General features: G+C 38.6%; 1 protein-coding gene and 1 long non-coding RNA gene across 3 annotated transcripts in view; one reads left to right on the forward strand and one right to left on the reverse strand.

The window, feature by feature from the left end:
* Positions 1–21720, forward strand: part of LOC128071612 (uncharacterized) — a 679004-nt gene that overhangs the window by 410566 nt on the left and 246718 nt on the right. The window lies entirely within an intron of this gene.
* IPO5 (importin 5) overlaps positions 1–21720 on the reverse strand; it is a 38395-nt gene that overhangs the window by 14603 nt on the left and 2072 nt on the right. For both annotated transcript variants that reach the window (XM_052705853.1, XM_052705852.1), the window contains exons 2-14: positions 20037–20117; positions 14432–14624; positions 13879–13981; positions 13538–13634; positions 12454–12558; positions 9430–9552; positions 9229–9349; positions 6559–6646; positions 3210–3316; positions 1019–1143; positions 840–929; positions 585–758; positions 155–373 (exon numbers count right to left, since the gene is read on the reverse strand). In XM_052705853.1, coding sequence (XP_052561813.1) covers positions 155–373; positions 585–758; positions 840–929; positions 1019–1143; positions 3210–3316; positions 6559–6646; positions 9229–9349; positions 9430–9552; positions 12454–12558; positions 13538–13634; positions 13879–13981; positions 14432–14615 — 1536 coding nt within the window. In that variant the 5' untranslated portion in view covers positions 14616–14624; positions 20037–20117. The remainder of the gene's footprint in view (positions 1–154; positions 374–584; positions 759–839; positions 930–1018; positions 1144–3209; positions 3317–6558; positions 6647–9228; positions 9350–9429; positions 9553–12453; positions 12559–13537; positions 13635–13878; positions 13982–14431; positions 14625–20036; positions 20118–21720) is intronic.

Here is a 21720-nt window from a genome sequence, read left to right on the forward strand (position 1 = left end):
ATCTCCCCTCTTCTAGTTTAAACCATTCCCCCTTGTTCTATCACCATCAGACATTGTAAAAACTCTGTCTCCTTTTTTATAAGCCACCTTCAAGTACTCGAAGGCCACAATCATGTCTCCCTGGAACCTTCTGCTCTCCAGGTTGAGATCTTACCTTTTCTTTACCAACAGCAAGACCAATTAAGCTGATGCATTCAATAGTTTTTCCTCGCAGAAGCCTTAGTTCCTTCTGAACAGCATTCTCCACAATGTGTTTTAAAGAGGTCATAAATAAGTCATAGTATGGAACAAACTTCTCCTCCGCTGTATCAGCAACTGATGCTATTGAAGTCACAACTTGCTCCAAAACCAGCTTAGTGCCTTTCTGTATCAACTTGAAAACAGAAGAATAAAGTGTTATATTTTTAAAGCAAATATTTTAATGAACAGCATTAAAAATTAAAAATGCTCATGGGCATATCCCCATTCTTGTCAGTTTGTAATGACAGTAGATCTGTCTACTGGCTTGTAGTTCACAGTTCAGCTACACTAGCAAACATGCAAGAGATCACCTGCTGTGAAGCTGGTCATTCAGTATATTATACCTCTTGTAACTTTATCACCATAGTGGAATGAAGATGCTTCACTAGGTTATCCAAATATGGAATTAGCAGTGACTTGGGACAGTCTTCAGTGAAGTTTATAAGCGCTGCAGCAGCATGGGCTTGAACACGCTGGTTGTCTTGATCCTCCATGGTCTGCAGAAGAGCTGCTATCACCTGAAACAGAAGCGTTCATCTTCAGAGAAGCAAGTCTCTGAATGGAACACTCTTTTTTGGGGGCACTGTTTTACTGCTTACCTTCTCATGAAATTTCTTTTGGAAGCCAGGTGCAAAGTCAGTTGCCATTTGTCCAATTGCATTACAAGCAGCATATCTCACTCTCGGATGCTGAAAAATTATTTCCCTCAAATGATTAAGAAGTAGTCACAAAAGCAGAAATGAAAATGTTTTGAAATAATTAACTGTATTAGACTCACAGGGTCCTGAAGGAATAGCAGAACAAAATTAACTATCTCATTTAAAATCCCTTCCATCTGTTGGTGGCAGCCTTCTCCGATGGCTGAGAGTGCCATCAAGCCTGCATGTCTGTATTTCCAGTCAGCTACAGAAGATTAAAAAAAACAAATATTAAAAGGACAAACCATTTCTATTTGAGGGGTGGGATAGCAGGGGGCAGTGGCAGGAAGAATAGGTGAAAGAAGGGAAATAAATGCAATTTATTTTGTAAATACAGTTTTGATTTTTCTCACAGTGACACACAAAAATTTGAGTATCTAATCCAGGCCAAACCCAGACCTAAAAAAAATATCTAAGCAGCAGATACAATTACGTACATAGTACTAACATCCGGGAATAGCATTTTAATTAAGTGAGCTAACCAGCGAAACATTTTTTTTTCCTGTGTTAGAGCAGCCTACATTTTACTCTCTAAGTCAGGGGGGGAAAAGAAAGGTCGACGGAATCAAATAAATGAATTTAAAACAAATAAATAGTCAGAAGTTGCATCAGAACTCTTTAAGAACAGTGATATTCCATTTAGGGTTAATGAGGCTTTCCCCCCCCCATCAAGTCCTATCAGTCTAATCTTAGACAAGTGGGTATTATGACATCTGATCTTTCATCATCTCCTTTTTCAGGAAGAGATGAAGTATCATCTTGATAGAAAATAGAGTGAAGCAGTTTATTTCTGCTATTTAAGATAATTGGATGTTCTTAGTTAAGCTTAATATCCACTGTCGCTCACACTATGTTACTATGAGCATGAATTCCTGACTTGAAATTAATGACACTACAAAATGAAACAATTATATTTGGATGACCTAGCTACCCAAACTTAAAAATCATATTTATTATTTCAATAAACATTTTTGAGAAGCTGTAGTTCTAAGAGAAGGGAAATTCTGATTTCTCAGAGAGCTGCTTATGTTTTAATCTGAATGCCTTCATCCCCTCAGAATCTCCGCATCAAACACTGCCTGTTGCATTTCCTTTTCCCAAAAAAGGAAACATACTTGTCAGGTACTGCTCTGACCCAACAGAAAGCCAGAACAGAAATCAGAATTATCAGCTATGTGATTTCTTCACAGGATGCCCAGGGAGGCTGTGGATCCCCATCCCTGCAGGCATTCAAGGCCAGGCTGGATGTGGCTCTGGGCAGCCTGGTCTGCTGGTTGGTGACCCTGCACATAGCATGGGGATTGAAACTGGATGATCATTGCGCTCCTTTTCAACACAGGCCATTCTATGATTCTAAGTAAAGGTCCTACAGCCATTAACTCTTCTCTGTGGGTTCTAAAGAACACAGCATTTGCCAGTCTGGAAGCTATTAACATTAGAAGGGAAACACTAGAGGTAGTTTTTGGGAAGAGATTTCTGAAAAATAAAATTCCCAAAGAGACCTTATAAATTTTCATGCTCTGCAGGTGATACCTTGAATGGCCCTATATTCCCCATCCTAGAGGGTAACAGCCTTTTTTTGTTTGAATTTTAAGTTATTGAGGCAAGAAATGCACAGAGAAATATTATCTTCTTTGCACTGTCTTCTATATTGACAGCTCAAATCACAAATCAGTTAAAAGTGTATGCAGTTCTTCTGTTTCGAAAGGCTGCTGAGCCAGCATTACAGGTCTTTGTAAGAAGCAAAGAAGCATTCAAAAGAATTGATAAGAGTATACGTAACCATCTAATGGAACAAATATTAAATGACCATAATCAAACACAGCCAGCCTATCACAGACTTCTGTATTTTGACATATCAAATTTGGGAACAGGGGGTGTGACAGAGACAAATTTTTATTTAAGCACTATAACGTATTAGAAATTCACTTAAATGCAACGCTTCTAAAGAGATCTGAGCTTCAGATCAGCAGGGCACACTTAAGGTATTGTATGACACTACACAGACTGAGAACAGTGGAAAATAAGACAAAAATCAGTCTTTTTTGACATCTGTTCAGCTGTTTGGGGTCCAGTTTTAATGCACTCTGTATGCCTTAATAAATCCCGGTGTAAAGAGAAGTGATGCATTTCAAAGCACATGGCACTTGCATTTTTTGCTGCTGAAATCAAAAGAAGCGTATGAAATACATCACTTAGCTGAACAGAAAGACTTAAGAGATATCAAAGTTCCTGGCAATTTAAGAATTGCAAAAATTTGCATCTACTTACGATTCTGAAGCATCTGCATAATATGTTCTTTAATCATAGGTAAAACAAGCTTCCCTCCAAGGCCACACGCCATCCTGTCCAGCGCGCTCTCACCAGCTACTGCATTGCTAAACAACAGTTACAAAAACAGCAAACGTTTGACATCTACAACAGAACAGTCTGACATTTTTGTGCAGTTCTTCTCCTCAAACTTTTGCCATCCTGAGTATACATGAGACTCCATCAATAAATAAGGTAAGCCCAAGTCTAAAAGCACAAACGATGGATGCTTGAGCCACAGAATAGCTACTTACCCTCCCCTTAAATACTGTCTGTAGAATTAATAATACTGGCCAGCATAGTTTTGTGTAAATCATCCTGCAAGGCTGCCATATCTATAGCAGCACATCCCCAGGCCAATGACTCAGGCAGGAGGCATCCAGTCCAGGTGAGAAATGCATGACTTGCAGCCAGTTACAGAGCTGAGAACAGCTAAACATTACCTATATTAAATGACTTGTTTTACCCAGTAGAATTAATCCTTACAGATAAGTGAATGAAGTTTCCAGGACACAGCCAGCTGCTGTTGCAGTCTGGGTATGGCTTCCCCTCTAATAACTCAAGGTTATTATAGTACCTTCTAGACACAATGCTGACTGAAAAGCAGAACAAATGGTTCAGAAAAGGATGAATCTTCCTCTTCTTTCAAATACCATTTGGCTGGGCCATAAATAGAGGTCTTCAAACTATCATGCTCGAGTCCCCAAGTCTCTTTACAAAGTATATATAGCCTAAAAAATTCACATGCTGCAAACAAAGCTGCTTGCACAAAGATATTGACCATATGGTTCCTCTTCAGATTAATCATGTTCAGACAGAAGCATCGCCAGCCAGTGCATGGGCACATAGATTTAGACTGGAGCAAACTCACTGAAGTTTTTGGCTGCCTTCACCTGAAATGACGTCCCTCGAGTTCCTTCCTTCCACCATGAATTCATACATTCAATTTAAGGAAATAAAAGTAGTATTAACTCACAACAATGACCACACATCTCTGTGCAACATTTGCAAAGCTTTTGCCAGGGAAGAAGGAAGTTGGATTAGAGTCTACCTTCTTTTTAGAATTTCACTGCTGTGTGAAGTCAAAGGGACAAAGAAACTGGAAATGCTAAATAATCCCTGATGCTTTTGCATACGCTGACTCACATCCCCCTTAGTCAAATCTGAGCACACCCTAACTAGGCTACAGCCTGATTATCATTAGCCAGCTTCTTGGACTGCAAATAAATTCCAGGCATCTTACATGGCTATAAAGTACTCAAGCACAAGCAGCTAGAAAGCATATCGTGCCCATTAACAACTCTCTACAAAGATGAACTTCAGTGGTGGGAAATGCATAGTAACAAGTGAATGTGCTGAAAGAACAAACTAAGCAAATACAATCTCCACAAACTATCTGGTTTCTAGGATTCTGTATCAAACACTCCAGCTCTCCTACTATTTTGAGGACCAGAACAGCTGAGTTTCTCCTTTAGACTAAGTTTGGCTATAACTTCTTTCTTTATCTTTGCTTGTTACTTTTAACAAAAGTATTTCACACTAGAATCCACACTTGTGTGAAAAGAACTCTCTGCTGAGAGTAAAGAGAAACTGGCATGCCTCAAGGGGGTGATTCAGAGTACTTACTAAGCTGCCTAAAGCAGGCCATTGGAATGAAACCCCACACCCTGAAAGCCTTGATAAGGATTTCAACTTCAATTTCCAGTATTCTATTAACCCTTGAAATTTAACAGAATGAAAAGAGTTTAATACTTGACAAACTTGAATGCCAGTATGGCAAACTTCAAAAGTTGAAGAAGCAGAACGAACTAAAATGTTCTAATCACCACGGGGAAGAAAGGGGTTGGAGGAAGGCAGTTTAGTTCCCATTCCATAATCAAGAGGAAACAAAAAAAGTGTTCCAACTTGAGCATAAAAGTAAACAGGTTCTTCCATAAATTCCTGTGCATCAGTTTTGCAAGCAGCTCATATGCCTGATATCTAGTACAAGTTGCTATGTGGATTAGTAGTCACACAGTTAGTCTACTGTTTATCTTCCTATGAATATTTCCAACTAGTTTGCTAATTTATGAGATGGGGAAAAGACCTGCAAGACAGCAGTAAGTATTTCCAGACTACACTACAAAATTACTATATATAGAAGTGCAAGAACAAGTTTGGAAAGCTGCTTCAGAGAAGGAAAAGTTGCAGAACTAATACAACTGAGGCTCTAGTAAGAACACATTGATTAAAAAAAAGTTATTTTCTCCTCATTACTCTTCCTTAGGGGCTTTCTCCTCTTGTGCATGAGGTAAAATTTGTACTCTGTCACAAACTGTTCTGAAACTAATTACATCAGAGGATTCAAGTAAGAGACAGATGTTGCAAAAAGCACCTAGCCTGGTAAAAGGACATTGCCTTTGCACATATGTGGGCATAATTACCTCACTGCACATTTTTCTGCTTTCTTCTACTGCATTCTACTTCTATTTGGACAGGGGCAGACATGGGAGCCCATTGACATACCACAGACTACAGTGAAAAGTTGAAGCAAGCTACAAAGCATGGAATGAACAAGTAAGAAAGACTGGACATATTTAGCAGAACTTCCTTACCTAATACAAGACAAGCTACTAGTAGCCATATCAAGAGATTTAAAATAATAGCAAAATAAAAAATTATTAGAGCCAGAGAGAATCTGGCACAGAATCACACCATGCATTCCAGTGTCTTTTCAAATATCAGGTTTTTGTTTTTTTTTTTTTTTAAATCACCACCGTTTCAAGGGCCTCGATCCTGAAAAATACATAGAGACTGGTTGGAGGTGACTAAAATCAGTGTCATTCAGCTTAGGTTCCAGCTAATTTCAGGAAAAGCACTCAATTGAAGAGATTAGAAGAACTGAATCCTAAACTGAGTAAATAACAAAAAACAGAAGGAACAGAAGTGAAACATTAAAACAGTGTAAAACAGCAGGGAAGACAATATACAACTTATAGATGTGCATTATAGCAAGAAGCAAATACTGAAAGAATTTATTTATTTGTTAAACAGCACCTAAATAATCTACAAATAAACTGTTCTTGCAACCAAATGCAGTTATTGTCAATTACGAATCTCCTACATTTACCTTCTGTTACTTGAAGTTATCAATTCATGCTACAGCTTTAATTTTTACTCTTCAGTGGCTGCTCATGACTGAGAAAACAACTTAAAGAGTTGATGAGTAAAGAGAAAGTAACGCATTGCAGTCATTTGTATCCTGCATTCACAAGCTACCGTTAGCTGTGCAATCTTGACAGCATATTGAAACAACTAGTTGCACAATTACCTGTCAAAATCATCATCTTCAAGCTCATCTGCATTTGCCCAATCTTCATCTTCTTCCAAGTCAACCATCATTGCTAACATCTGAGGAACTGAAACGATAAGTTTTAAACTCAAGTTGTTTAATTAAAATAAGATTCTCAAAGAACAAGTGTAAATTGTAAGTTTCCCTTTAGGAATCATGGAAGAAAAGGCCTTTTTCTTCAAACAGCCGATAGCCAAGTCTGTCTGTCGAACTGTATCAGCAAAAAAATTCAGAACAGATCTTCAGAACATTAAAATCCAGAAGAATAAAGAAAAGCTGAGAGCTTTTCATATCAAAAAAATCATACTGCCTGTGCTGCTGCTAAGATTCACTGCCTGATTGGGTATACTGCAACTGATGAATTTCATAATACTTCTACTACTGTTAGCTACAAAAAAGGCACAGTCCTAAGCAAGCTCACCTCACTGCACAGCTGGATAGATGAGAAACTCCTGCCAGACTGACTGACAACAGATGAAAATATCAGTATCATGTAACAAGTACAAAAAAGATCAAATCACGGATTGATTTGCTTGATGTGGCTATGCATCTTCAGCCAGACATATCAAGGTAGCTTAATGGATGTTAACAACTCTCTAGCCTGACACACAGGTGTCAGAATTCCCTATATACTGACTAGTCACTGAAAATAATTCCTTCAAGAAAAATCTATTAGAGCCCAGAAGCATTTCAGACACAGACACTCATAAGCACATGTGAAAATGATCGACTGACATAACTCAGAAAGGTGGAAGTCAATCTGCCACCAATGCTATCAAGTCCCAAAAACACACATCAATCTTAATCACTGCTAACAAGCAGGGCTGAGAACATACCAGCATCACAAGTTGTTTGGCTGTTATCCTATCTAAAAGCCTGTAAACATTTGTTCATTGAATATGAATTACAGAGAATTTTTTTTTTTTAACCTTAGAGTTATGCAGTAAAGTTTGTTGTCCCAAAAGGCCCTCAAAATTTAACTGCTGCCAGTATATTGATTATTTGTTTATAATGAAGACAACTGAGCTTTACCTACTGCTGAAGCATGCCAGGACTTGGCACTTCTAAGGAAAAGCTACCACCAAAGCTAGGCTGCATCTTTAATTTCTAGGCAATAAGCAAATAAAAAAAAACCCCTCTTATCTTGAAGACAGAGCTCAAAGCGGGAAATGTGAACCCAAGTGAATTCCTGAGCTGAAAACAGTTAACAGGACACCACCTGCTCCTAAATCAGGGTCACATTCTGCAAACCCAAAATGAGGTGACAGTTTTACCTAAGATCAGATTCTAATTGTGAAAAATTAAGAGATTCAGCAGCTTTTTAGCTGAATGAAAACAGGAAGTCCTTTAAACTAAAACACAAAACCAAGACAAAAGTAATCCATCTTTGTCACCTTTTTATTATTTTCTGAACATAACTGCTTTATGAGCTCTGCAAAAGGATTTTCTTTTTAATCTTAGTGACTCATTAAGAGTTATTTTACAGCAGGTTGCAAACCAAAGGCATTTCATTTCCATGTGGTGCCCTATCCTAAGAAAGTATCTTAATATAAATGTTTCCTTCCAAAGCAGCAATTACCTCTCCAATACAAAAGTAAAGCAATTCTAAAGAATATGACTTCTCTGCTATGCTGCCTGACTAACTAAGAAGCTTATAATTATTTGGGGACATTCAGCAAGTTTCAAGTTAATATTCTCAGCAAGCTACAGGATGGAGTGAACACAAAATGATTTTTAAAACATTTAAAATATGACAGTTTCCATTCTTTAGAAAACCATTCTATAAGTATACAAAATACCTAGTCAATAGTTTCAATAATGCCAGATGCAGCTGTAACGTTTTCCAGAAGTTTCATGATTGCTTTAGAGATTCATACATCCACAACTTTCCCAAGCTTATGACTAAAAAGAAGTGCAAGTGCAGAGTGAGGGAAAAAACAACCTTTCCAAAGAATAGCCACTCTGCTGTGTCAGTGTCCTCATCTGCTCGCAAGAAGGGTTTAAAAGGCAGAGAAATACCAGTGTCTGCTCATTTAAAAGCACTGCTGCTCAGACTGTCCAGAAGGGTTATTTTTAGTGTCTCAAATAACCCATGATTAAAAAAAGCACCCTTCCAGACAATTTACCATTTGCAAGTTCAACAGACTAATTAGTCCAAGCGTTTACATGAGCATCTGATTTTTAAATTCACAGCTTTAAGTCAACACTGAAGCTCAACACGCATGCTGAATTCCTTCAGCCTACAATTGCCAGCACCACAGAGTATCTGGCCTACATACCAAACTCCAAACGTAGGACTTCAGAACTGAATCCATCAACATTTTTTTTTTTTTTTTTTAACATTACAAATTCCCAAAGCCAGCAGAACAGCATGAAAGCTGTATTTTCCTTGGAAAGACCTAATGAGAGTCCACTGTAATTTTATACAAATTTCTGGTGGCTGCATAAGCAGAGATTCATTTATGAAGAGTCATAATAAAAAAGCATTTTCTCCATAAGAAATTCAACTCTGTCACTTCAAGTTACCAACAACAGCAAAAAAAAGAAAGAGGTTAGATACATTTTTGCTACTTGAACATCTGCAAAGTCAGTTTAATAATGTAAAAGAAGACAAGTTATTTCAACAGAGAAAATGAACAAAATACTTACTGGCTTGTGCAACAATGTTTGTATGCCTCCTCAGCATAGCAGCAGCAGTTTCTGACAAGGTCACAATTACTTCAAGAGCCAATTGACGTTGCATGTTACTGAGATTGGTGTCTGCACACAACTACAATTCAGAAGAATAGTTAGAGCAGATGCTTCAAAGGAACAAAAATACCAGTTAAAAAAAAAAGTTCCCAGCTTTACCCTCAGACTTAGTTGCAATGTAGGTTCTAAGTGTGGTCGCAAATACTTTGGAACGGAATCTGCAATTTCTACGAGGGACTTCAGGACAGAGTCATCATTTTGATAGCAGGAATCATTTACAGCCTGTAAGGGATAAAAAGAAAATTATTAAATGAGAAGTGAACAGCATATCACAGGGAGTACAAAGAATCATAGTTACAGAATCCCCAATGTTGGAAAAGACCTCCAAAATCATATTATCCAGCCATCTGCCTATCACCAACACTGCCCACTAAACCATGTCCCTCAGTGCAACATCTAAACATTCCTTGAACATTTCCAGAGTCAGTGACTCTACCATCTCCCTGGGCAGCCCATTTCAGTACTTGACTGCTCTCTCAGAGAAGCATTTCCTAATATCCAACCTGAACCTCCCCTGGTGCAACTTGAGGCCTCTTGTTCTATTCCTAGGACCCCCACCTCACCACAACCTCCTGTCAGGTAGTTATAGAGAGCAATAAGGTCTCCTCCAGACTGAACAACCCCAGCTCTCTCAGCCTCTCCTCATAAGACTTGTGCTCCAGACCCCTCACAGCTTTGCTGCCCTTCTCTGGAAACACTCCAGTGCCTCAGTGGTCTTTTTTGTACTGAAGGGCCCAAAACTGAACACAGTTCTCAAGGTGCAGCATTACCAGGGCTGACTACAGAGGGATTCACACCTCCCTGTTCCTGCTGGCAACACCATTTCTGATACAAGCCAGGATGCCACTGGCCTTCTTGACCCAGGAATGTATCCAGATGGCCAGTGCAGAAATCACATACAGGGTCCAAAACCTACAAGCCTTCTGTAAGTTATGGAGCATACTATTATTTTTTATCAGTTAGCTTAAAACTTACATAGAAAACCAACACTCAGCAAGTATCAAGGAGACAAGTCTGATGCCAACATGAAAAAGAACCCCATGCTTTGACATTTACAACTTCAAGAAGGCATTTTAAATACAGAAAAACTCAACTCTTCCCCCAAAGAAGGAAAAAGCCAGCCTAACTCCTTTTTTCACTGTCACATGAGAATAGCTTTGAATAGCTTAAACTTACAAACACCCACAATTCCAAGTTTGAGTAACTCTTCCCCCCCCCCACTCAATTCTGCGGAGCCACTGAGCTGAAGCAGAACTTTCAGCTTTCCATCACAGGATGCAGGAAAGGAGAAAAAGAAATCAAGTTCTTTTTAAAAGTATCTTTCCTATTCTGTAGCCACACTCTGAAGTTTAAAACTTACTTTTAACTAACCAGATTGATATTCTAGTATCAAAGCACCACATAGTTGATCCAGTTCACAACTTCTGTGGGTAGGACACAAAAAAACCCCCAAAACTTCCAAAGAACAGATAGTTTTTATATACACTTCAAGGGCTTCTGAAAGGAATTTTTATTAATCAAGTATCTGATGTTTTTTCTAGTGTAGCAGCATTTTTTAGAGTGAATAGCTAGGTTTGTTTCTTTTTTTAAGTACTTTAATCTAGAATCCAATGACTTTGATAAAGCTACTGAAGTAGTCCACAATTTCATTTTCAATGTCAAAGCAGCATTTTTCAACATCAAAATAGTTACGAAAAAATCTGTGTCTTCCTTTCTTGCAGCTATCACTCATTCTCTGATTCTGAATAGGTACAGTGCAGTACTTTCTGGAAGTCTCTTTAGAACTCCAGATTCTATAATCATTGTACCCCTAACAGTGAATGAGACAAAACCAGGATTCTGAACTTGCATAACAAGTTCAAAACACACATTGAGTCCAAAAATATAGAGGCAGTTATTAGTAGTATAAAACACCAGCAATTAGACTCAACTGAAGTTCCAGTCACTTTTTACCACAGCTGCAAGTTCAACCTCTTTGATACAACAGTCCACAATTATTTCTGAAAGTTTAGCTTCCAATATAACTGCCACAGAAATTTGACTCAAAGAACTGAATTGCTAAGTCAGATTTTTAATTTTATGCAATTTAAAATCACAGTACTACTTCAACAACAACAACAAGCATCCAACTGTCTCCAAAGGTCACTCACTGCTATTCTAACACATCCCATCTCCTATTTATAAACTGGGATTTTCACACCCATCTTGTGTTACTGCAGCCAAAGAATCAAGTCCTCCTCACAATAAGGTATTTTAAAACACAGCCTCTGTAGCACAGCCTTGTGATCCGCAGTTGCAAAATAGTTGAAAACTCCAGCCAGTTGCTGCAGTGCAATAGTTAACATGCACTTTTAAAAGCTAAAATAGCTTTTGGAGTTCTATCATGCAAAGTGGGGTATTAATCTGTAGCCTAAGAACAGCTTACTGTTTAATTGCTGAACATCAAGACAAATGGCACGCCTACCTCAATCCTGCCCAGCTCCCACTCACGCAGTACTTAGTAGCCAAGGTCCTCTTAATTACAATTTGAGCAATACAGATGCCATTGGCAAAAATCAAACTCAACTGTCTCTCTGCTGAAATGGTCCTAATCAAGTCTCAGACATCGTATGAAGCATAGTAAATCATTCAGCTTGCAAATTCAATTTATCAAAGATCATTCTATCCAGACTGCTATTCCTACTTAGAGATCTTTGTTCAGAATAATTCTGTGCTTTCCTCTACACTGATGAGGTATGACATATCGCAGGTAAATGATTTTTTTAAATGTCTACTAAAAACCTCCAGATAGCTTATATTTAAAGCATATTTCAATGTCATAGTTAATTAAAAAGTGGTACAATTTTCAGTTGAATACCTTTAAACTCATTTATCTACACAGTGTCCACTTACCAGCATTTAACTATTTTCCTTAAACCCTGCCAACTACCTTTATTTATAAAATCCCTTTTTGGGTTCCATCTTGCTGGTGACCAATGTCAGGTTAATTAACACATATAATTAATTCAGGTCTCAGAAAAGATTTATACTCAACATCAGTTTGCAGGTCAACAATTTCTGCGTGGGTCCCATCAACACAGACACATTAACAGCACTTTGTTGCTTACTTGTGTGGTTTCTTACCTGCAAGATTCCAGGTAGCAAGTCTGCAAAATGTTTCAGAAGGGGAATATTGTGCTCATTAGCAAGAACAAATGCAGCTGCAGCTCTAGCAGACAGAGTCTTGATCTAGAAGGCAGGATTAGAGAAATAAACGTGAAGATCTGGTAATAAAGCACGTAGTTGTTTTCTTCTCACATTATGCCTACTGTAAGACTCTAAGCTGGATAATCATTTTCTTCTTACATTTTCCTAATAGACAAAGAAATCAGTTTTTAACATGGACTTCTGCATCTTGCTTTAAATTAAGGTAAAATAGTTAGATTCTCAGCACCTATGTCCTCAGAGATAGCTAAAAGTTTATCATATTATTCTTCTGAGTTGCATGTATTTCCCATTTTTTCACCTCAAAAAAGCTTTCATCCCCAGCTTCCTTTCCAACTTCAAAGTCTCATTATTCAAAAAGTGTGATTTAAATCCGTAAAATACGCTTCTGTGTAAAGGCATGATTTGTGGTACTTTTAAAAATGTTATTCAGTTGACTTTCAAAGGTCAGAAAAAGTAACCCACAGAGGAACAGAAAACTGAGCCCATATATCACAGCAGGGTTTCCTACACTTGCCCAGCATTTTCCTGAACAAGAGAAACACTTTCAAAGTACAATTCTCTGAACAAATCAATAAATCTGAACCCTTCCAGAAAAGCAAGGCTTTCTACATGCCCATAGAGCAAACCATGCATGACCAGTACAGAATGTATTTATTCTGTTAAACATGAGGGCCAGAAAGTGAGCTTAACAATGACTTTCTGATCACTCATACTGCCGATTAAAACCCCTGGCTCTGCATTTAGTCACTACAAATAGGTTTCTCCAAACATAACTGCTAGGCAAGACTTTTGGCCAATGCAGTGATACAAGCCTGTAAGCCCACCTCAGGACCATGAGAACATTTGACCCTATTGTTTTATGTAGGCATAGTTAAAACCTCCTCCAGATGTACACTGACTTCAGGTAACACAATTCTCTGGTTGGAATCTTAATGTTTGAAACCACTACAATAAACCTGGATATTGGAGTGAGAAAAACAATCGAAAACAGCAGTCTTACTGAAGGATGCTCCTGATCTTGCATACACTGAACCAGCATCCTTTTAATAACCTCCAAATAGTGTTGCTGCTGATTTCCAAAAATCCCAGGAAAATTCCTGCAAAGAGAAGACCAGAACATTAATGCAACTTCACACACTTCAACTGTAACTGCTACCTTAAACTTACCTATTGTTTCAGATACAGATTGCAATCATACACATATTGGGGTTTATTGAACTCTTAGAACAAAATAAATGCAACTTACATTCACTTGTTAATTAAGTAGTGACAGTGTTTACTCTATTTTTACATATATGATTCGCATCATCTGTGAAAATGTGGCAAAGCTTGAAAGCTTACCAGAAAATATGCAGAGCAGCTTCACGAAGTCCAACATTTTGAGAACTGACAGAATCAAATAAGAATTTTAGAACTTCCGGCCACTGGTTGTTTCCATCTTCATCTAGATAAAACACAACAGGGATTTTAGGATAAGCAAGCAAAAAGTGGTTCTCTCTCAATTATGCAGGGCAAACAGTTGTCAGTACTGAAGTTCAGAACAGCTGATGTGAGGAAGCACGCAAATCACAGTGTAAGATACAGCTAAAATGGTAGACCTAAAGGTACAAAGTGATCTCTATTTACTGCTATAACTCTACTCAGGAGTAACAGCTCAGCACAGCATTCACTAGAATTGAAATTAATACCTTCCTAAAACTTTACTCAATTTCACTCAAGCAATTTAACAACCAGAACTAAGGAATCTTACTTTTGCCTGATCAAGAATAACGTAAGCAAGTGTTACATCTTACTTGAAATTCTCAAATCAATTAATACACGATGTGCTACAAAACACAAGAGGAGAATAAAACCATTGACACCTTTTGCCACAATACTTGCTGAAATGAAATACCTATTAAGTTCCTGGCCAGCTCAGCAACGATGTCACAGATTTTTTTCCTCATACTGGATTGCGTTTCCAACTGAATAATCAACAGCAATCCAGTTTTGATAGAGGTCTGATCATCAGGTGAGAGAGCGGGATAAACTTCTTCAAAAGCAGAAGACAAAAGACGTCGTAGAAGGACAGCTGCCATCTGTCTTGCCTGTTGGATGAGACAGCACATATGTTAAAGAGTTCTGATGCAAAACTCTAAGAGAGAAGAGAACCTCTTCCATGAGTAACTGTAGCGCTCCATAAACCAACTGATTTTTACAACCAATATCGAGACAGAACTAGTGAGCAAATCAACTACAACAACTAGAAATTCAGCACCTATCTTGTTTTGAGGGTCCCTATGCAATTTTTTTTCTGTATTTTGTAATATCTGCCTCTGAACTGCATTGAAAAAGAAAAGCCACACTCTCATGATGAAAGTTAACAGGTATAATGCTTTCTACTGTTTGGTTTTCACTGTATAGACTTGTTTGGTAAGCGAAATACCTCTCAAGCAACAGATGGCAATTACAGTAACTGGTAAAATCATCGTTAGAGGTGTAATTCAGTCGATGCTCCTTTACTATCACAGCTATTACTCAAAGAAATAACTCCTTCGAGGGTTTCATGATTAAGTTCTTCCTGGAGTTGAAATTCTGACATAAAGTTTTGTGACAAGACAAAAAACTTAGCCACATTACTGAAAGATGTTTGTAGAGCATCTTTTTGCTATTTGGCTCACTGTGATAATTACTATCCCAAAAGAAGTATTTTGAATTAAAGAGTTGATTTCATGGGGGAGCTTAATCAGACAATCTGTAAGCCTTTTCTCAAGCAAGAAGTTTTCACCCTAAATATTCAGGAACCTAGAGTAAGACTTCGACAAGCAAGCATGAACCCTGAACAAAAAGAAGCCAAAGCTTTCAGCCTCTCTCAGGCCTATAATGAACTGCTTCAATTTAAGTGTGAATTTGAGTATAGGAACCTCAAATAGTACATATTATAATTCTCTAGCTTCCTGTTTGCATACAGCAATTCCACAAGTGTGTCACTTACATATTTGTATTTATTTACAATTGTGAAAGAATTGGAAATGAGAAGCATAGCCAAGTAATTCTGAATGAATAGAACAAAATCTACTGAAAAGACGTGCGAAGCACTCTGAATAACAATACATTGTTCACTAACTACTAATTCTAGATGGACAAGCAGTAATTATAAACAATCCCCCAAATCTCTAAAGTATAACACAGAACAAAACGAACGTAACACATTACTGTCAAATTCCAAATACAAACTTTGTATTCACCGAACTCGAATGCACTCTGTTTTTCCTAAGATATTCTTAGATTAACGTGTACTTGAATGGAAAACAATTTCACTAGTGACAGCCCTTGGAATTCCAAAGCATTCGATGAGCAGCAGAACTAATAAAGTCAGATTCCTAGCAATACTGCTGAAAGATTTGCTATGGCATAAGCTGTACATGAGAAGCACCAACACTGCTGCAAAGTCTCCAATTTTAACACGGTGGGTAATGCTATAACAAAGATGCTGTTATGCTGTGTTCTGCAGTCTGCAGACTCAATGTGTATTTTTTGTGGTCTAGCTCTCCTCTTCACAAAGAGTGCACACCAAATGTCTCTATATTTGCAGAAGGAAAGGACTAGAACAGGACCTTACTCTACTCCTCCACATCAGCACAGGCCAAAACCACCACACATGTAGGATTAGCAGATCTGCCTTATTAGATCTACCGAAGACAGAAAGTCAATGAAGAGGGTCACAGTGTCTGCCTGTGTCCTAGCGCCCATAATAAGCCAAGGTCTTCAACAAACGCATCACAATACAAGAACTGAGCAAGTAAAGAACGATTCTTTCATCACCACTTCTGTGAATCCCCCTTACAACCTGCCCCCAAATTTAATGGCACTACAGCATTAATAGTACCTTCCCTTTTCCCATTCCTAGAAAAACTGAGACTGTAAAAGATTATATTGCTACTCACTCATAGTGTGAACTTACACAGAAGCCTTGATTGAGGAGTAAATTCCCCAGGACTAAACAGGAAGGCAAAAACTCCAATTCAACACCCTCTCATACATTGCGTTATGTTTCTGCACATATTCTCTGACATCTGATGATGGCTGGACTTGCATTGCATTCACTCAGTTGAGTATAGGAATCTCAAATAGTACAGATTATAATTCTCTAGCTTCCTGTTTGCATACAGCAATTCTACAAGTCCACTCAATCAATTCCATTCAATCAATACTAAACAGGGAATAGAGCTCATTTCCTTAAAACATATAGTCTAAGAGATCTTACTTCCCATCGCTGAAGAATTTTAATTTGAAATACTGGAAGGCAAATATAGATGTACTGCAAAGTTAAAGACAAGCACCAAGGCAGGCAGAACACAAAGATCTGCCCTGCAGGAATTAGCTCCTGGCCATTGTTACTAGTTTAGGAAAAAATAAGCCAGGTTTCCTAAAGTAAAGCCAAACATCTCAAGGAATGTCAGAAGCAACTGACTTCTAGAAATAAATGGCAAATTTTCCTCAGCAAGCACCCATCTATATATGTAAACTACTCATGAATTTAATTATGATGTACAGATTCAATCAGCAGCAGCTCCAGTACTGTTCTCTGCTTTAAGGAAACAAGCATAAGGAAACAGGCATAAGAAGCAAACCAACGTGTAGAACAGGGCAGCACAAGAACTATGAAAAGATATTAGGGATACTGTGCCTTCACTGGCAAAGCATCTAGTTAATCACAGGCTTTTCGTAAGAAAAGGACTGACCATTTTGTGCTGCACTGCTGCAACACAGTCACTGTGTTTTTTGCTTCTTTTTGCTTTTGTTTTCCTGTTCCTCTTAGTTCCTCAAAGAAGAAAACACGCATAGGTGAAAGTGACCAATACTTGGGATGAAATCCAAAATGGAACTTGCAGAACTTCATTCAAAGTGCACGGTGCCTAAGGTTCCCATACAACCCAAAGGGAGAACTGTGGTGCATCAGCAGTCTGCCGGCTGCCTGCCTTCCTCCGCAAATACTGAGGAGGAAGCTGCCCACAGCAGTTTTCAGATTAAGAAATGCAGTTTCTGTGTGACAATATGGAGAGGAAGAACATTCAGAAATATTAAGAGGGCTGTCAGTCAGCAGAAACTCAGTTTTGCACAATTTGTTCCCAAATTTCACAGTGCTTGAAAGTTCTCAGCTGTAAATTAGGACAAAAGCAAAAACTGTCTAGAGTTAACCAGTAAGAAAACAAACAAGAGAATATGCATTTCTGTTCCTCTCTCAGATTGACAGAGGACTCAGGGTTCCAGATATCAAGGACCCGTGGTTCAAGCCTCAATCATCGGGTAGAGAAGCATTCTCACTGCTAAGTTGGGCACTCCAGTCCACTTCTAGGAACAGTGTTACTCTGCTACCAGGAAAGCATGATATAAGAACAGAGGGAAAAAATGACCGTTTTGCCCAAGGGAGTTGTGAATGCCTATCCCTGGAGGCATTCAAGGGCAGGCTGGATGTGACTTTGGGCAGCCTAGTCTGGTGGCTGGCAACCCTGCACGTAGCCGGGGGTTGAAACTACATGATCACTGTGGTCCTTTTCAACCCAGGTCATTCTATGATTCTATGATTTCCACAATTTAGGCAATTATTCAGAATGAGAAAAGCTATTGTACAGATAGCTCTTAGAAGATATTTCTAGTCTGCCTTAACATTTTTTTCCATGTCAAATACAAGCTGTCCTTAAAGCAGGATCTAAATCCCTGTTTCACCATCTAAATGCTAGAAGTGACCAGGTTACCAGCAGGATCCCCCTCAACTGCTGCACAAATAGGCCTATAAATCTTGCAGTCTCTACAACAGAGCAGCCCAGCTCTAGCAGAGAGGATGGAGAACTCTTCTTTGGCCTTATTTTCAGGAGGTAGGGAAAAGCAATGCAGAGAGAGACTTCAGGATGGACACGGATCTGAACACAGCTTCCCTGTAGCTGGGCAGGACTTTAAGTCTTCTTCCAGCAGCCAGTGTTCATTGGTGCTGGCATGCCTACACAATGTCTGCTTAAGTTAAGAGCAAACATTTAAACCTTTCTTTGGTTTATCCAGTTATTCTACAATTGCTAATCTCTGTCATCTTCGGTAAAAGTTACCTCTACAGGTAGAAAGAAGTTACTTAGCACTTATGCAAGTTGGAATCCAAGTCATTGGCAAGATTCTGAATAAGTTTTAGACTCTGGACTATTTGATCAGCTGACATAAAAGGAGTTAAACAAAAAAAAAAAATCAGTAACAATACAGATCATGTATTTATTTACACAAGCATGACTTCATAATTGTCAACTCAGATTGTTATCATAAGAGTTCAATAAAAAAAAAAAAAACAGAAGCATGTGCTCACAGCTATGGCTTCCAGGGCACAGTATCACCTTTAGAAGAAAAAGGAGCAGCAGTGGATCTTATTTTCCATGCAAATTTAAATACAGGACAGATCGCTCTACTACTTTGTCATCAGAAACATCTCAGAGCAGCAGGATGGAAAACTAGTCAGCTTTTCTGCAACCAGTTGCTAGTATAATACTGAAGGGCTGTCAGATGAATATGGCTTTGTGTGTAGATAAGCATCAGTATTAGTAAGCTGATACCCTCTGTGCATCAAAAAGCACAAATACAGTCTACCTTGAAACTGATGGCTATCTACCAGAAACGATCATTATCCAGAAAGGAACAGTGCTGGTACAGTTTCCTTACAATATCATTCAGAAATTCTACATGGTACATCTTTCTGCTGCCCAGTAAAACTCTACACACGAAGAAAAAATAGTCCAAGATTTTTAATTTATTTTTAAGTTTGCAATATCTTCAAAGCTTAGCGGTGCTTCGCTCTGTTTATCTACTTTCACCACAAGAACTACCTGATTGTAGCAGCATGTGAACTTTCACATAATTAAGGAATAATCAGAAGCCACAGTTAGTACATTACTATCAAAAAACCCTACAACTATGTTAGTGCTTGCACTGCCAACCATTCGTTCTCTAGCACTGCTGGAAGACTTGATGAGCATATCCTCTCCAGATAAGGCAAAATACAGAAGTCATCTGAATAAAACATACAAAAATCAGCTGCTACCTTATCTCACCCCATTCTAATTTAAGAAGCACAAGACTTTTCAGACGATACGTAAGCAAAGTTTATCGCATTTAGGCACAGAACCTGAAAATGGAAAGTGTTTCTCAGCTGTGACTCAAAGGAACATCACAGTAACACTCAGGTATTTGTTACATGCTTAACTCACTTATTAAACAAAATACAAAACCAGAAAACAATGGAGGTCTAAGCAGTCAGTGAAAGACTACTCTTTAAACTAAGTATCCCACATGAAGCCTGAGCTAGTGAACTCTGGTTAAAAGTGTGCAGTAAATTAAGCTGATTCAATTAATGCCAAACTTCATTTGGCATTAATTTATTACTTCATTTATCCCCAAATGACTGTAATTGATGTCTTCATGTCTTCCCTCCTCTTCCAAGTTCCTTTGGAGAACTGCAGAACTCGAAGATTGAGACATACCTCCTCAGCAGCAGCAGTATTCCTGATTGCTTGTAGGAGGAAGGTGATCTTGGACTGACCCGGAATATTCTCATACGTCTCCTGCATGAAAAAGGATGCAGCTTATTGTAAGCAATTACTAGAAAACATGTGTTAAGCATTAATAACTGTGAGCTGATTTACTTTCTCAAACAACTGTTTGGATACTGAAGTCAGGCTAATAGACCTATAACTTAGAAAAAAAAAAAATTCTCAAGTAAAGCTTTCTGGTCTAGTTTAAAACTGCAAGTGAAGGGTTAATGACCTAAGAAGGCCTGCCATTATTGGCCACTTGAAAGATGAGTTAAGAAGCAACAGAAGGGGAACACATTCTCCCAGCAACTCACCCTAGCTTTTATCATATCAAAGGATTAAGAACCTCAGAAGCACAGAACTGAGCTAGGAACAAGAATAACCATTGACCAAACTGCAGTCTATGCATTTGGTTCAGTTCTTTTTCTGAACTTTTTTTTGGCCTTCACAGTGTCATGTGGCAGTGACTTACACAACTCAGCTACAACAAGTTGAATAAGCGCTTTTGGTTTTAAAACTCCTACCTGAATTTCACATTGTCCACTTCTAAAGCATACTTTCTTACATACCTTTCTCAAAGCACAATTTGCCAGGAAATGAGACCACAAAGCCTTCCCTCATCAGGAAAAAAACCCTTAATAAAAGGTGAAGCTCAGTAAGTTCAGTTACATTGCCTTACACACTCCAGTGATGCACTTTCTGAACCCATCATGGCTTTCTTAGATAGTTACTAAGTGCTCCAGTGAGTGCAATAACAAAACTTTTGCTACCAGAAACATTGTATACATCAGCATTTTAGAAGTGTAAATTGTAGTTTCTAATATAACAAATACTGAGCATGCTACTTTTCATGGATGTGATATTTAAGGTAAATACCCTTCCCCCCCCAAACAATCACTACACCAGCCTGAACTCAGTGCACAAGCCTTCTATACAAGTCATGGTTCATTTCATTCAGTTCCACGCCTGCCTGCTTCCCCACATTCACCATTGCACGGGTTCTTACCAACACTCCAGTAAGTTTGCAGCACCTCAGTACTACCCCTGCTGCTTTCAGTGAAGTAGCTTGTAACATTTCATATCAGACATCATCTGCCTCCACTTTCTGCACCAGTTTCCTAGCAGGCCTCATTCACAGAGCCTGCTCGCACATCATGCTAGATGCCAGTATACGCTTGCAATCAATGAGATGAATCCCTTATGAATGCCTGCATTTAATCTCATCATTTCATGGAGACTGCAAAATTAAATGAGGTTTAGGGTCAAGACAAAGTCTTTGCAGGTTAACCATTTCCACCAACGTGTATGTTTACATTGCACTGCTGTTTATAAACAATTTAACAAGAAATATTTCAACAAGAAGGCTTTGTAAGTAAAAGCCCTGCCTGGATCTGAAGCCACAGCTTCACAGACACCTGAATCCCTGCTCGCACCCATTCTGATAAACATGATGGTCTCTCTGGAGTTACTTGAACTTGTTAGGAATGGCAGCAACCCACCTAGCAGCCAACTGGGATCACTCTGCCAGTTCAGCGAAGTGATTTCAGAGAATGCCCTTCAGAGCATAAGAGTAAGGTAGGTAAGAGCAGCCCACAGCAGAACTTGCTCCATGTGCTGGTAGATACAGGACAGC

Source organism: Tympanuchus pallidicinctus, unplaced genomic scaffold (genome assembly GCF_026119805.1).
Source record: "Tympanuchus pallidicinctus isolate F22 unplaced genomic scaffold, pur_lepc_1.0 scaffold6, whole genome shotgun sequence".
Taxonomy (NCBI): Eukaryota; Metazoa; Chordata; class Aves; order Galliformes; family Phasianidae; genus Tympanuchus; species Tympanuchus pallidicinctus.